This window comes from Poecile atricapillus, chromosome 2 (assembly GCF_030490865.1).
Source record: "Poecile atricapillus isolate bPoeAtr1 chromosome 2, bPoeAtr1.hap1, whole genome shotgun sequence".
Taxonomy (NCBI): Eukaryota; Metazoa; Chordata; class Aves; order Passeriformes; family Paridae; genus Poecile; species Poecile atricapillus.
In genome coordinates, this window is record NC_081250.1 from 153,432,103 (window position 1) to 153,448,344 (window position 16,242).

At 43.6% G+C, this 16,242-nt stretch overlaps 1 protein-coding gene across 2 annotated transcripts in view; it reads left to right on the forward strand.

The window, feature by feature from the left end:
* Positions 1-16,242, forward strand: part of MROH1 (maestro heat like repeat family member 1) — a 141,286-nt gene that overhangs the window by 102,037 nt on the left and 23,007 nt on the right. For both annotated transcript variants that reach the window (XM_058830026.1, XM_058830025.1), the window contains 4 exons: positions 262-416; positions 5,563-5,725; positions 8,241-8,410; positions 14,830-14,967. In XM_058830026.1, the coding sequence (XP_058686009.1) occupies positions 262-416; positions 5,563-5,725; positions 8,241-8,410; positions 14,830-14,967 (626 nt within the window). The remainder of the gene's footprint in view (positions 1-261; positions 417-5,562; positions 5,726-8,240; positions 8,411-14,829; positions 14,968-16,242) is intronic.

Sequence of the window (16,242 nt, forward strand, 5' to 3'; positions counted from 1 at the left end):
TCCAGGAATTTTTTGTGGTTTGATCCCATCAAATTCCGGCTTTTCCTGACTTTCTGAGAGGAAATTCCACAGAATTCCAGGAATTTTTGGGGTTCAATCCCATCAAATTCCCACTTTTCCAAACTTTCCAAGAGGAAATTCCGGGAATTTTTGGGATCTGATCCCAAAGAAAAAAAATCCCACAGAATTCCAAGAATCCCAACCCTCCCCTCCCCCCTCTCTTTTCCCGTTTTTTCTTTTTTTCCCGGGATTTTTCCGCAGGTTCCGGATCTGCTCTCCTGGATCCATTCCCGGCTGGAATTGCTGGAGGAGGAGCAGCTCCGGAGGGCGGCTCAGCAATCCCTGCTCATCCTGGCGCTCCAACATTCCCGGGAAATCGTCTCCGCCCTCCTGGGAAGCTCCCTGCCCTTCGACAGGTCCGGGAAAAATTCCCAAAATTCCCAAAAAAATCCCCGTTCCCGAGAGTTCGGTACTGAGTGGGAGAATTTGGATCAAATTCCAGAAAATTCCAGGCCAAATTCCCAAAAATCCAGTCCTAATTCCCAGAATTCCACCCCAATTCCCAAAATTCCAGCCTAAATTCCCAAAATTCCTGCCCAAATCCCAAAAATTTGGCCCCAATTCCCAAAAATCCAGCTCCAGTTCCCAGAATTCCAGCCCAAATTCCCAAAATCCAACCCCAAATCCCAGAATTCCAGATCCAATTCCTAAAATCTGGGCACAATTCCCAAAAATCCAGCCCCAATTCCCAAAAATCCACCCCAATTCCCAGAATTCCAGCCCAAATTCCCAGAATTCCAGCCCAAATTCCCAGAATTCCAACCCCAATTCCACCATTCCAACCCCAATTCCCAGAATTCCAGGCCAAATTCCCAAAAATCCAGCCCAAATCCCAAAAATCTGGCTTCAATTCCTAAAAATCCAGCTCAAATTCCCAAAATTACACCTTAATTCCAACATTCCAGCCAAAATTCCCAGAATTCCAGCCCAAATTCCCAAAATCCAACCCCAAATCCCAGAATTCCAGATCCAATTCCTAAAATCTGGGCACAATTCCCAAAAATCCAGCCCCAATTCCCAAAAATCCACCCCAATTCCCAGAATTCCAGCCCAAATTCCCAGAATTCCAGCCCAAATTCCCAGAATTCCAACCCCAATTCCACCATTCCAACCCCAATTCCCAGAATTCCAGGCCAAATTCCCAAAAATCCAGCCCAAATCCCAAAAATCTGGCTTCAATTCCTAAAAATCCAGCTCAAATTCCCAAAATTACACCTTAATTCCAACATTCCAGCCAAAATTCCCAGAATTTCAGCCCTAATTCCCAAAATCCAGCCCAAATTCCCAGAATTCCACCCCAATTCCACCATTCCAGCCCAAATTCCCAAAAATCCAGCCCAAATTCCCAGAATTCCAACCCCAAATTCCCAAAATCCAGCCCAAATTCCCAGAATTCCAGCCCCAATTCCCAAAATCCAGCCCAAATTCCCAGAATTCCAACCCCAAATTCCCAAAATCCAGCCCAAATCCCAAAAATCTGGCTCCAATTCCTAAAAATCCGGCTCAAATTCCCAAAATTACACCTCAATTCCAACATTCCAGCCAAAATTCCCAGAATTTCAGCCCTAATTCCTAAAAATCCAGCTCAAATTCCCAGAATTCCAGCCCCAATTCCCAAAAATCCAGCTCCAGTTCCCAGAATTCCAGCCCCAATTCCCAAAAATCCAGCCCAAATTCCCAGAATTCCACCCCAATTCCACCATTCCAACCCCAATTCCCAGAATTCCAGCTCAAATTCCCAAATATCCAGCCCAAATTCCCCAAAATCTGCTCGTAATTCCCGAAATCCAGCCCTAATTCCCAGAATTCCAGCCTCAATCCCAACATTCCAGCTCCAATTCCCAATATTCCAACCCCAAATTCCCAAAATTCCAGCCCCAATCCCAAAAATTTGGCTCCAATTCCCAAAAATCCAACTCCAGTTCCCAGCATTCCAGCCCCAATCCCGACATTCCACCCCTAATTCCCAAAATTCCCAAAATTCCCAAAATCCCATCACCATTCCCAGGAATCCGGCACCGGGTGGGAGAATTCAGGCTCCAATTCCCAAAAATCCAGCTCAAATTCCCAAAATTCCAACCACAATTCCCAGAATTCCAACCCCAATCCCAAAAATCCAGCCCAAATCCCAAAAATCTGGCTCAAATTCCCAAAATTCCAACCACAATTCCCAGAATTTCGACCCCAAATCCCAGAATCCACCCCAAATTCCCAGAATTCCAGCCCTAATTCCCAGAATTCCAACCCCAAATCCCAGAATTCCAGATCCAATCCCAAAAATCCAGCCTGAATTCCCAAAATTCCTGCCCAAATCCCAAAAATTTGGCCCCAATTCCCAAAAATCCAGCTCCAGTTCCCAGCATTCCAGCCCTAATTCCCAAAATTCCAACCCCAAATCCCAGAATTCCAGATCCAATTCCTAAAATCCAGCCCTAATTCCCAAAACTCTGGCCCCAATCCTAAAAATCCAGCCTGAATTCCCAGAATTCCAGTCCCAATCCCAAAAATCCAGCCCGGATTCCCAAAATTCCAGCCTAAATCCCAAAAATTTGGCCCCAATTCCCAAAAATCCAGCCCCAATTCCCAAAAATCCAGCCCCAATTCCCAAAAATCCAGCCCAAATTCCCAAAAATCCAGCCCAAATTCCCAAAAATCTGGCCCCAATTCCCAGAATTCCAACCCCAAATCCCAGAATTCCAGCCCCAATCCCAACATTCCAGCCCAAATCCCAAGAATTTGGCCCCAATTCCCAAAAATCCAGTCCAAAATCCCCAAATTCCAACCCCAATTCCCAGAATTCCAACCCCAATCCCAAAAATCCGACCCCAATTCCAAAAATATTCCGGCCCCAATTCCTAAAATTCCAGCCCCAAATTCCCAGAATTCCAATTCCCAACCCCCCCATCCCCACTTTTCCCACCAAAATTCCTAAAAAATTCCTCAAAAAATTCCTAAAAAATTCCTTAAAAATCCTAAAAATTCCCAAAAAAATTCCTAAAAAATTCCTAAAAATTCCTTTAAAAATTCCTAAAAATTCCTAAAAAAAATCCTAAAAAATTCCTAAAAAATTCCTAAAAAATTCCTAAAAATTCCTAAAAGTTCCTTTAAAATGCTAAAAATTCCCCCAAAAATTCCTAAAAAATTCCTAAAAATTCCTAAAAATTCCCCCCAAAATTCCTAAAAGATTCCTGAAAAATTCCTAAAAATTTCCTAAAAATTTCCTAAAAGTTCCTTTAAAAATTCCTGAAAAATTCCTAAAAATTCCTTTAAAAATTCCTAAAAATTCCCAAAAAAATTCCTAAAAAATTCCTAAAAAAATTCCTAAAAAAATTCATAAAAATTCCTTTAAAAATTCCTAAAAAATTCCTAAAAATTCCTAAAAAAATTCCTAAAAATTCCCAAAAAAATTCCTAAAAATTCCTTAAAAATTCCTAAAAATTCCTTAAAAAATTCCTAAAAATTCCTTAAAAATTCCTAAAAATTCCTTAAAAAATTCCTAAAAATTCCTTAAAAAATTCCTAAAAAATTTCTAAAAATTCCTTTAAAAATTCCTTAAAAAATTCCTAAAAATTCCTAAAAAAAATTCCTAAAAATTCCCAAAAAAATTCCTAAAAAATCCTAAAAAATTCCTAAAAATTCCTAAAAAAATTCCTAAAAATTCCCAAAAAAATTCCTAAAAATTCCTTAAAAAATTCCTTAAAAAATTCCTAAAAATTCCTTTAAAAATTCCTAAAAATTCCCCAAAAAATTCCTAAAAATTCCTTAAAAAATTCCTAAAAATTCCTTAAAAGATTCCTAAAAGATTCCTAAAAAATTCCTTTAAAAATTCCTAAAAAATTCCTAAAAAAATTCCTAAAAATTCCTTAAAAAATTCCTAAAAAATTCCTAAAAAATCCTAAAAAAAGTCCTAAAAATTCCCAAAAAAATTCCTAAAAATTCCTTAAAAAATTCCTAAAAATTCCTTTAAAAATTCCTAAAAAATTCCTAAAAATTCCTTTAAAAGTTCCTAAAAAAATTCCTAAAAAATTCCTAAAAAATTACTAAACAATTTCTAAAAATTCCCCAAAAAATTCCTAAAAATTCCTTCAAAAATTCCTAAAAAAATTCCTAAAAATTCCCCAAAAAAATCCTAAAAAATTCCTAAAAATTCCTTAAAAAAATCCTAAAAATTCCCAAAAAAATTCCTAAAAAATTCCTAAAAATTCCTAAAAAAATTCCCCAAAAAATTCCTAAAAAATTCCTAAAAATTCCTTTAAAAATTCCTAAAAATTCCTAAAAAAAATCCTAAAAAATTCCTAAAAAATTCCTAAAAAATCCTAAAAGTTCCTTTAAAATGCTAAAAATTCCCCCAAAAATTCCTAAAAAATTCCTAAAAATTCCTAAAAATTCCCCCCAAAATTCCTAAAAGATTCCTGAAAAATTCCTAAAAATTTCCTAAAAATTTCCTAAAAGTTCCTTTAAAAATTCCTGAAAAATTCCTAAAAATTCCTTTAAAAATTCCTAAAAATTCCCAAAAAAATTCCTAAAAATTCCCAAAAAAATTCCTAAAAATTCCTTAAAAAATTCCTAAAAATTCCTTGAAAAATTCCTAAATTCCTAAAAATTCCTAAAAAAATTACTAAAAATTCCCAAAAAAATTCCTAAAAATTCCTTAAAAAACTCCTAAAAATTCCTTAAAAAATTCCTAAAAAATTCCTAAAAATTCCTTTAAAAATTCTTAAAAATTCCTTTAAAAATTCCTAAAAAATTCCTTTAAAAATTCCTAAAAAATTTCTAAAAATTCCTAAAAAATTTCTAAAAATTCCTAAAAAATTTCTGAAAATTCCTAAAAATTCCCTCAAAAATTCCTAAAAGATTCCTGAAAGATTCCTAAAAAATTCCTAAAAATTTTTTAAAAGTTCCTTAAAAAATTCCTAAAAATTCCTAAAAAATTCCTAAAAATTCCTTAAAAAATTCCTAAAAAATTCCTAAAAATTCCTAAAAGATTCCTGAAAGATTCCTTTAAAAATTCCTTTAAAAATTCCTTAAAAAAATCCTAAAAAATTCCTAAGAAGTCCTAAAAAAATTCCTAAAAATTCCCAAAAAAATTCCTAAAAATTCCTTTAAAAATTCCTAAAAATTCCTTAAAAAATTCCTAAAAAATTCCTAAAAATTCCTTTAAAAATTCCTAAAAAAATTCCTAAAAAAATTCCTAAAAATTCCATTAAAAATTCGTAAAAAATTCCTAAAAATTCCTAAAAAAATTCCTAAAAATTCCTTAAAAAATTCCTAAAAATTCCCCAAAAAATTCCTAAAAATTCCTTAAAAAATTCCTAAAAATTCCTTTAAAAATTCCTAAAAATTCCTTTAAAAATTCCTAAGAAATTTTCTAAAAATTCCTAAAAATTTCCTAAAAAATCCTAAAAATTAAAAAAAAAAAATAATCCTAAAAATTCCTAAGAAATCCTAAAAATTCCCATTTTTTTTCCCCGGAATTCCGGGGAATTCCCGGGAATTTTGCAGCTCCACCTGCTCCATGTGGAGGGCGCTGGGGACGGAGCCGGCGCTGAATTCCCAAATCCTGGAGCTGCTCCTGGAAAAGTTGGATGCGGAAATTCCCTACAAGGAGAAGAAATTCCCGCTGGGAAGCGGCGCCGAGCGCGTGGCCACGGCCCCGGGGCTGGCCGTGAGTATTCCAGGGGAATTCCCGGAATTCCAGAGGGATTCCCGGAATTCCAGAGGGATTCCAAAGAAATTCCTGGATTCCCAGGGAATTCCTGGATTCCAGAAGAGTTCCAGGGGAATTCTGGGATTTCAGAGGGATTCCAGAGGGATTCCAGAATTCCAGAGGGGTTCTCAGATTCCAGAGGAATTCCAGAGGGGTTCCCGGAATTCCAGAGGGATTCCAGAGGGATTCCAGAGGGATTCCCGGAATTCCAGAGGGATTCCAGAATTCCAGAGGGATTCCCGGAATTCCAGAGGGATTCCAAAGAAATTCCCGGATTCCCAGGGAATTCCTGGATTCCAGAAGAGTTCCAGGGGAATTCCAGAATTCCAGAGGGATTCCAGAATTCCAGAGGGATTCCAGAGGGGTTCCAGAATTCCAGAGGGATTCTCAGATTCCAGAGGAATTCCAGAGGGGTTCCCGGAATTCCAGAGGGATTTCAGAATTCCAGAGGGATTCCAGAGGGATTCCAGAATTCCAGAGGAATTCCCGGATTCCAGAGGGATTCCCAGAATTCCAGAGGGATTCCCGGAATTCCAGAGGGATTCCAAAGAAATTCCTGGATTCCCAGGGAATTCCTGGATTCCAGAAGAGTTCCAGGGGAATTCCAGAATTCCAGAGGGATTCCAGGGGGGTTCCAGAATTTCGGAAGGATTCCAGAATTCCAGAGGGATTCCAGAATTCCAGAGGGATTCCAGAATTCCAGAGGGGTTCCCAGATTCCAGAGGGATTCCAGAGGGATTTCAGAGAGATTCCTGAATTCCAGAGGGATTCCAGGGGAATTCCAGAATTCCAGAGGGATTCCAGGGGGATTTTCCAGGAATTCCAGGGGAATGGGTTGGGGGGAGGGGTTTGGGGGGTTGGGGATGGAGGGAGGGGAAAAATTCCAGGGGAAAAATTCCCAAAGGGGGAAATTCCCAGGGGAAAAATTCCCGAGGGAAAAATTCCCAGGAAAAAAATCCAGGGGATAAAAAAAATTCCAAGGGGGGGAAATTCCCAGGGAAAACCCCAAAATCTTGGAATTCTCAGCAGGAAGTTCCCCAAATCCATGGAAATCCCAGCAGGAAAAACCCCAAAATCTGGGAATTCCCAGCAGGAAAACCCCAAAATCCAAGGAAAATCCCCCAAAATCTGGGAATTCTCTGTGGGGAAAAACCCCAAAATCTGGGAATTCCAACAGGAAAAACCCCAAATTCAAGGAAAAACCCCAAATCCCTGGAATTCTCAGTGGGAAAAAAACCAAAATCTGGGAATTCCTGACAGAGAAAATCCCAAATCCAAGGAAATTCCAGCAGGAAAAACCCCAAAATCTGGGAATTCCAGCAGGAAAATCGCCCAAAATCTGGGAATTCCTGCAGGAAAAAAAAAACAAAATCTGGGAATTCCCAGCAGGGAAAACCCCAAATCCAAGGAAAATTCCCAAATCCATGGAATTCCAGCAGGAAAACCACCAAAATCTGGGAATTCCAGCAGGAAAAAAACCAAAATCTGGGAATTCCCAGCAGGAAAAACCCAAATCCAAGGAAAATCCCCCAAAATCTTGGAAGTCCCAACAGGAAAACCCCCAAAATCTGGGAATTCTGACAGGAAAACCCCCAAAATCTGGGAATTCTGACAGGAAAAACCCCAAAATTCAAGGAATTTCCAGCAGGAAAAAAAACATAATCTTGGAATTCCAGCAGGAAAAAAAAAACAAATCCAAGGAAAACCCCAAAATCCAAGGAAAATCCCCCAAATCCAAAGGAAATTCCCAAATCCATGGAATTCCAGCAGGAAAAACCCCAAAATCTTGGAATTCTGGGCAGGAAAACCCCCAAAATCTGGGAATTCTGGGCAGGAAAAAAAACCAAATCTGGGAATTCCTACAGGAAAAACCCCAAATCCAAGGAAAATCCCCCCAAAATCTTGGAAGTCCCAACAGGAAAACCCCCAAAATCTGGGAATTCTCTGTGGGAAAAACCCCAAAATCTGGGAATTCTGACAGGAAAGACCCCAAAATTAAAGGAATTTCCAGCAGGAAAAAAACCAAAATCTTGGAATTCCAGCAGGAAAAAAAAACAAATCCAAGGAAAATCCCCCAAATCCAAGGAAAATTCCCAAATCCAAGGAAATTTCAGCAGGAAAAACCCCAAAATCTGGGAATTCTGGGCAGGAAAATCGCCCAAAATCTGGGAATTCCAGGAGAAAAAAACCCAAAATCTGGGAATTCCTGGCAGGAAAAACCCAAATCCAAGGAAAATTCCCAAATCCATGGAATTCCAGCAGGAAAAACCCCAAAATCTGGGAATTCTGGGCAGGAAAATCCCCCAAAATCTGGGAATTCCCAACAGGAAATTCCCCAAAATCCAAGGAAAAACCCCAAATCCCTGGAATTCCAGCAGGAAAATTCCTCAAAATCCCTGGAAAAATCCTGGAAAAATCCTTTCCTGAGTTTTTTTTCCCGGGAAATTCCCGGTTTTTTTTATTCCCTGGGAAGGTGACGCGAGGCCTGGACGAGCTCCTGGCGGTTCCGGAATGTTCCGGAGCCGTCCTGGAAAAATTCCCCAAACTTTTCCGGAGCCTCCTGGTGAGGCTGGGATGCTCCGTGGGCGTCCGGATCCCGAAATTCCTGCAGGGAAAGGAAAAAGGCGGAAAAGAGGCCTGGGGGTACGGAAAAGTGGGAATGAAGGGGAAAAATGGGAATAAAATGGGAATTTTGGGGGAAAAATGGGAATAAAATGGGAATTTTGGGGGGAAAATGGGAATTTTTTGGGGAAAATGGGAACTTTAGGGGGGAAAAAATTGGAATTTTGGGGGGGAAAATGGGAATTTTAGGGGGAAAAATGGGGATTATGGGGCAAAAATGGGAATAAAATGGGAATTTTGGGAAAAATGGGAATTTTGAGGAAAAAAATGGGAATTTGGGGGGAAAAATGGGAACTTTAGGGGGGAAAAAATGGGAATTTTGGGAATAAAATGGGAATTTTGGGGGGATAAATGGGAAATTTAGGGGGGAAAACGGGAATTACGGGGGGAAAAATGGGAATAAAATGGGAATTTTGGGGGGGAAATGAGAATTTTAGGGGGGAAAACGGGAATAAAATGGGAAAAATAAGAATAAAATGGGAAAAATGGGAATTACGGGGGGAAAAATGGGAATAAAATGGGAATTTTGGGGGGGGGGAATGGGAATTTTAGGGGGAAAAATGGGGATTATGGGGGAAAATGGGAATAATGGGGGGAAAATGAGGATTATGGGGCAAAAATGGGAATAAAATGGGAATTTTGGGGAAAAAAATGGGAATTTGGGGGGAAAAATGGGAATTTGGGGGGGAAAATGGGAATTTTTGGGGAAAAATGGGAATTTTGAGGGGAAAATGGGAATTCTGGGGGGAAAAAATGGGAATTGCAGGGGAAAAAAATGGGAATCTTGGGGGAAAAATGGGAATTACAGGGGAAAATGGAATTAAATGGGAATTTTGGGGGGGGAAATGGGAATTTGGGGGGAAAAATGGGAATTTTTTGGGAAAAATGGGAATTACAGGGGAAAATGGAATTAAATGGGAATTCTGGGGGAAAATAGGGATAAAATGGGAATTTTGGTGAGAAAAATGGGAATTTTAGGGGGAAAATGGAATTAAATAGGGATTTTGGGGGGAAAAATGGGAATAAAATAGGAATTTTGGGGAAAAAAGGGAATTTGGGGAGAAAAATGGGAATTACGGGGGAAAAATGGGATTTCTGGGAGGAAAAATGGGAATTACAGGGGGAAATGGGAATAAACTGGGAATTTGGGGGGAAAAATGTGGATTTTGGGGGGAAAATGGGAATTTTTGAGGGGAAAATGGGAATAAAATGGGAATTTTGGGAAAAAAAATGGGAATTTGGGGGGAAAAATGGGAATTTTGGGGGGAAAAATGGGAACTTTGGGGGGGAAATGGGAATTACAGTGGGAAAAATGGGGATTTGGTGGGGAAATGGAAATTTTGGGGGGAAATGGGGAATTTTGGGGGAGAAATGGGAATTTTGGGGAAAAATGGGAATAAAATGGGAAATTTGGGGGGGAATTGGGTAAATGGGGGGAAAAATGGGAATTTAGGGGAGAAAACGGGAATTTTTGGAGGGAAATGGGGATTTTGGGGGGGAAAATAGGAATATTGGGGGGAAAATGGAATTAGAACGGGAATTTTGGGGGGAAATGGGAATTTTTGGGGAGAATGGGGATTAAAGTGGGAATTTTGGGGGGAAAGTGGAATTTAAATGGGGATTTTGGGAAAAAAAATGTGAATTTTGGGGGGGAAATGGGGATTTTGGGGAGGAAAATAGGAATTTTTGGGGGAAGAGTGGGAATTTTTGGGGTGAAAATGGGAATAATTGGGGGAGAAATAGAATTAAAATGGGAATATTTGGGGGGAAAATGGGGATTTGGGGGGAAAAATGGGAATTTTGTGCTCCTTGGGAATGGGATCATCCCAAAATCCCCTCCATTCCCGAAATCCCCTCCATTCCCGCCCCATTCCAGCATTCCAGGTTTTCCCAACCTCCCCAACTTCCCTTAATTAATCCTTAATTAATTCCAGGAAAGCCCCCGGAGGCCTCTCCGGGCATTCCCGAGTTTTTTTTTCCCTTTGGAATTTTGCCATTCCCGTCCCTTTTCCCAAACCAAACTCCACCGGGGATTTTCCCCTGGAAAACTCCCAGATTTTCCCCCGGCTTTGGATCCATTCCCAAAATTTCCCCGACCATCCCCAAATCCTGGAAATTCTCCAACCGCCAAAAAATTCCAGCGGGAACGGGAGAAATCCCGACGGGAAAATCCCGAATCCCGGATTTCCTTCGTGTGCGGGATCCGACAGCCGGGATTTATTCCTGGCTGCTCTTCCCGGTGTTTTGACGGGATAACGGATCTTTTCCAGATGTTTCTCCGGCGGCAAAACAATCCCAGCCCCATAAATCTTTCATTCCATGGAAAAAAAATTCTTTCCAGTAGCTCCGGAGGTTTTTTCTTTCCCTTTCCCGGTTTTTTTTTTGTGTCTGGGATGATTTTTTTTTGTCTCGGAATTTTTTTTTCTCGTTCCGGGTGAGCCGGGACGGCTCCGGGAGCGGAATTCCCTCCGGAATGGAGATGGGGGCGAGCCGGAATCTGATCCTGGAGCCGGTCCTGGAGCCAATTCCAGACCCGGTCCTGGAGCCAATTCCAGACCCAATCCTGGATCTGGTCCCGAATCCAATCCCAAATCCAGTCCTGGGGCCAATTCCGGACCCAATCCTGGATCTGGTCCCGAATCCAACCCGGAATCCAGTCCTGGAGTCAATTCTGGACCCAATCCTGGATCCGGTCCCGGATCCAATCCCAAATCCGGTCCTGGAGCCAATTCCGGACCCAATCCTGGATCTGGTCCCGAATCCAATCCCAAATCCAGTCCTGGAGCCAATTCCGGACCCAATCCTGGATCCGGTCCCAAATCCAATCCCAAATCCAGTCCTGGAGCCAATTCCGGACCCAATCCTGGATCCGGTCCCAAATCCAATCCCAAATCCAGTCCTGGAGCCAATTCTGGACCCGATCCTGGATCCGGTCCCAAATCCAATCCCAAATCCAGTCCTGGGGCAAATTCCGGACCCAATCCTGGATCTGGTCCCGAATCCAACCCGGAATCCAGTCCTGGAGTCAATTCTGGACCCAATCCTGGATCCGGTCCCGGATCCAATCCCAAATCCGGTCCTGGAGCCAATTCCGGACCCAATCCTGGATCCGGTCCCGAATCCAATCCCAAATCGGGTCCTGGAGCCAATTCCAGACCCAATCCCAAATCCAATCCCGAATCCAATCCGGAATCCAGTCCTGGGGCCAATTCCAGACCCAATCCCAATCCAATCCCGAATCCAATCCGGAATCTGATCCTGGAGTTGGTCCTGGAGCCAATTCCAGACCCAATCCTGGATCCGGTCCCGGATCCAATCCCAAATCCAGTCCTGGAGCCAATTCCGGACCCAATCCCGATCCAATCCCGAATCCAATCCTGAATCCAGTCCTGGATCCAATCCGGAATCTGATCCTGGAGCTGGTCCTGGGGCCAATTCCAGACCCAATCCTGGATCCAGTCCCAAATCCAATCCTGAATCCAATCAGGAATCCGGTCCTGGAGCCGGTCCTGGAGCCAATTCCGAATCCAGTCCCGGATCCAGTCCCAGATCCAATCCCAAATCCAATCCTGGAGCCAGTTCCGGATCCAATCCTGAATCCGGTCCCAGATCCAGTCCCAGGTCAAATCCTGGATCCAATCCTGGATCCAATCCTGGATCCAGTCCCAAATCCAGTCCCGAATCCAGTCCTGGAACCAATTCCAGACCCAATCCTGGATCCGGTCCTGGATCCAATCCCGAATCCAATCCTGAATCCAGTCCTGGATCCAGTCCTGGATCCAATCCTGGAGCCAATCCCAAATCAAATCCTGGATCCAGGCCCAGATCCAGTCCCGGATCCAATCCCGAATCCAGTCCCAGATCCAATCCTGGAGCCAATCCCGGAGCCAATCCTGAATCCAGTCCTGGATCCAGTTCCAGACCCAATCCTGGTTCCAATTCCTGAACCAATCCCAAATCAAATCCCGAATTTAGTCCCAAATCCAGTCCCAGGCCAAATCCCACATCCAATCCCAGTTCCAATCTTAGATCCAATCCTGGATCAAATCCCAAATCCAATTCCAAATCCAGTTCCAAATCCAGTTCCAGATCCTATTCCAAACCCAATCCTGGGTCCAATTCCGGAACCAATCCTGAATCCAGTCCCAAATCCAGTCCTGGAGCCAATCCTGGATCCAGTCCCAGATCCAATCTTAGATCCACTCCTGGATCCAATCCCAAATCCAGTTCCAGGTCCAGTCCCGGATCCAATTCCAGACCCAATCCTGGGTCCAATTCCGGAACCAATCCCGAATCCAGTCCTAGAGCCAATCCCAGATCCGGTTGTGAATCCAATCCCAGACCAAATCCCGGATCCAATTCTGGATCCAATCCCAGATCCAGTCCCAGATCCAATCCCAGACCCAATCCTGGATCCAATTCCGGAACCAATCCCAATCCCAAACCCAATCCTGAATTAGAGTCCCAGACCCAGTCCCAGATCCAATCCCGGATCCAATTCTGGATCCAATCCCAAACCCAACCCCAGATCCAATCCCAAATCCAATCCCGAATCCAATCCTGAATCCAGTCCCAGCCCCAATCCCGATCTCGATCCCAGCCCCAAATCCAATCCCAATCCCAAACCTGATCTTGATCCTAATCCTGACCCCAATCCCAAATCCAATCTCAATCCCAATCCCAAATCCAATCCCAAATCCCCAATCCCCAATCCCAAATCCAGTCCCAATCCCAAATCCAATCCCAGCCCAATCCCGATCCCAAATCCTGATCCCATTCCCGGATTTTCCAGCTGTGCCGTGAGCACCCTTCAGGCCACTCTGGTTCAGGTTGGGAAATCCCAAATCCAACCCCAACCCCAGATCCCATCCCAAATCCAAACCCAACCCCAGATCCCATCCCAAATCCCAAATCCAATCCCAATCCCAATCCCAAATCCAATCCCCAATCCCAAATCCTATCCCAATCCCAAATCCAATCCCAAATCCAATCCCAAATCCCCAATCCCAGATCCAACCCCAAATCTCCAATCCCAAATCCCAATCGCAAATTCAATCCCAAATCCCATCCCAACCCCAGATCCCATCCGAAATCTACTCCCAATCCCAAATCCAATCCCCAATCCCAAATCCCATTCCCGGATTTTCCAGCTACGCCGTGAGCACCCTTCAGGCCGCTCTGGTTCAGGTTGGGAAGATCCCAAATCCAATCCCAAATCCAATCCCCATCCCAAAGCTGATCTTGATCCTAATCCTGACCCCTATCCCAAATCCAATCTCGATCCCAATCCCAGATCCAAATCCAATCCCGAATCCAATCTGAATCCCAGCCCCAATCATGATCCCAATCCCAAATCCAATCCCAATCCCAAACCTGATCTTGATCCTAATCCCAATCCCAAATCCAATCCCAAATCCCCAGTCCCCAATCTCCAATCCCAAATCCAATCCCAAATCCTGATCCCGTTCCCGGATTTTCCAGCCATGCCGTGAACAATCTTCAGGCTTCTCTGGTTCAGGCCAGGAAATCCCAAATCCAATCCCAAATCCAATCCCAATCCCAAACCTGATCTTGATCCTAATCCTGACCCCAATCCCAAATCCAATCTCGATCCCAATCTGAAGTCCAATCCCAAATCCAATCCCGAATCAAATCCCAATCCCAGATCCAGTCCCAATCCCAATCCCAAATCCAATCCCAATCCCAAACCTGATCTTGATCCTAATCCTAATCTGAAATCCAATCTCAATCCCAATCCCAGATCCAATTCCAGCCCTAATCCCAATCCCCAATCCCAAATCCAATCCCAACCCCAGATCCCAATCCCAAATCCAATCACAATCCCAAATCCAATCCCAAATCCCAATCCCAGATCCCATCCCAATCCCAAATCCAATCCCAATCCCAATCCCAAATCCAATCCCAAATCCAATCCCAACCCCAGATCCCAATCCCAAATCCAATCCCAATCCCAAATCCAATCCCAAATCCCGATCCCAATCCCAAATCCAATCCCAAATCCAATCCCAAATCCAATCCCAAATCCAATCCCCAATCCCAAATCCAATCCCAAATCCAATCCCCAATCCCAAATCCAATCCCAATCCCAAATCCAATCCCAAATCCCGATCCCAATCCCAAATCCAATCCCAAATCCAATCCCAAATCCAATCCCAAATCCAATCCCCAATCCCAAATCCAATCCCAATCCCAATCCCAATCCCAAATCCAATCCCCAATCCCAAATCCAATCCCAAATCAAATCCAATCCCAAATCCAATCCCAAATCCCGATCCCAATCCCAAATCCCAAATCCAATCCCAAATCCCAAATCCAATCCCAAATCCCAATCCCAAATCCAATCCCAAATCCTAAATCCAGTCCCAAATCCAATCCCAAATCCAATCCCCAATCCCAAATCCCATTCCCGGATTTTCCAGCTACGCCGTGAGCACCCTTCAGGCCGCTCTGCTCCGGGCCGGCGGCTCCGAGGTCGTGCAGGACGTTGGGAATTCCGGAGGTTGGGAATTGATGGGAATTCCCGAGCGGCACCACGAGGGAATCGCTCTCCTGGCGGGGTACGGAATTCCGGGATTTGAGGGAGAATTCCGGGATTTGGGGGAATTCCCGAAGGAATTCTGGGATTTTGGGGGTGGGATCTGGGGAATTCTTAAAGGAATTCTGGGATTTTGGGGGTGGGATTTTGGGATTTCCCAAAGGAATTCCGGGATTTGGGGGAATTCCCAAAGGAATTCTGGGATTTTGAGGGTAGGGATTTTGGGAATTCCCAAAGGAATTCTGGGATTTTGTGGGTGGGATTTGGGAATTCCCAAAGGAATTCTGGGATTTGGGGTATTCTTAAAGGAATTCTGGGATTTTGAGGGTGGGATTTTTTGAACTCCCAAAGGAATTCCTGGATTTTATTGGTGGGATTTGGGAGTTTTTGAAGGAATTCTGGGATTTGGGGGATTCCCAAAGAAATTCCGGGATTTTGAGGGTGGGATTTGGGAATTCCTTAAAGAATTCCAGGATTTCTGTGATGATTTTTGGGATTCCTGGGATGATTTCCGGGATGATTTCTGGGATTCCCAGGATGATTCCCAGGATGATTCCCGGGAGGATTCCTGGGAGGATTCCTGGGATTCCCAGGATGATTTCAGGGATAATTTCCGGAATTCCCAGGATAATTCCTGGGATAATTTCTGGGCTGATTCCCAGGCCGATTCCTGGGCCAATTCCCGTCATTCCCAGGCCAATTCCTGACATTCCCGAGCTGATTCCCAACATTCCCGGGCCCATTCCCACCATTCCCAAGCTGATTCCCGACATTCCTGGGTCGATTCCTGACATTCCTGACATTCCCGAGCTGATTCCCAACATTCCCGGCCCCATTCCCACCATTCCCAAGTCCATTCCCACCATTCCTGAGCCAATTCCCGCCATTCCCGGGCTGATTCCTGACATTCCCAAGATGACTCCTGCCATTCCCAGGCTGTTTCCCAACATTCCTGGACCAATTCCCGCCATTCCCGAGCCCATTCCCGCCATTCCGAGCTGATTCCCGCCATTCCTGGACTGATTCCTGCCATTCCTGAGCTCATTCCCACCATTCCAAACATTCCCAGGCCGATTCCCAATTTCCCGGGCCAATTCCCAACATTCCCATCATTCCCAGATCGATTCCTGCCATTCCTGGGCTGATTGACGCCATTCCCGGACTGACTCCCGTCATTCCCAAGCCGATTCCCGCCATTCCCAGACTGATTCCCAACATTCCTGAGCCCATTCCCGCCATTCCCGCCATCCCCGGGCTGATTCCCAACATTCCCGGGCCATTCCTGCCATTCCCAGGC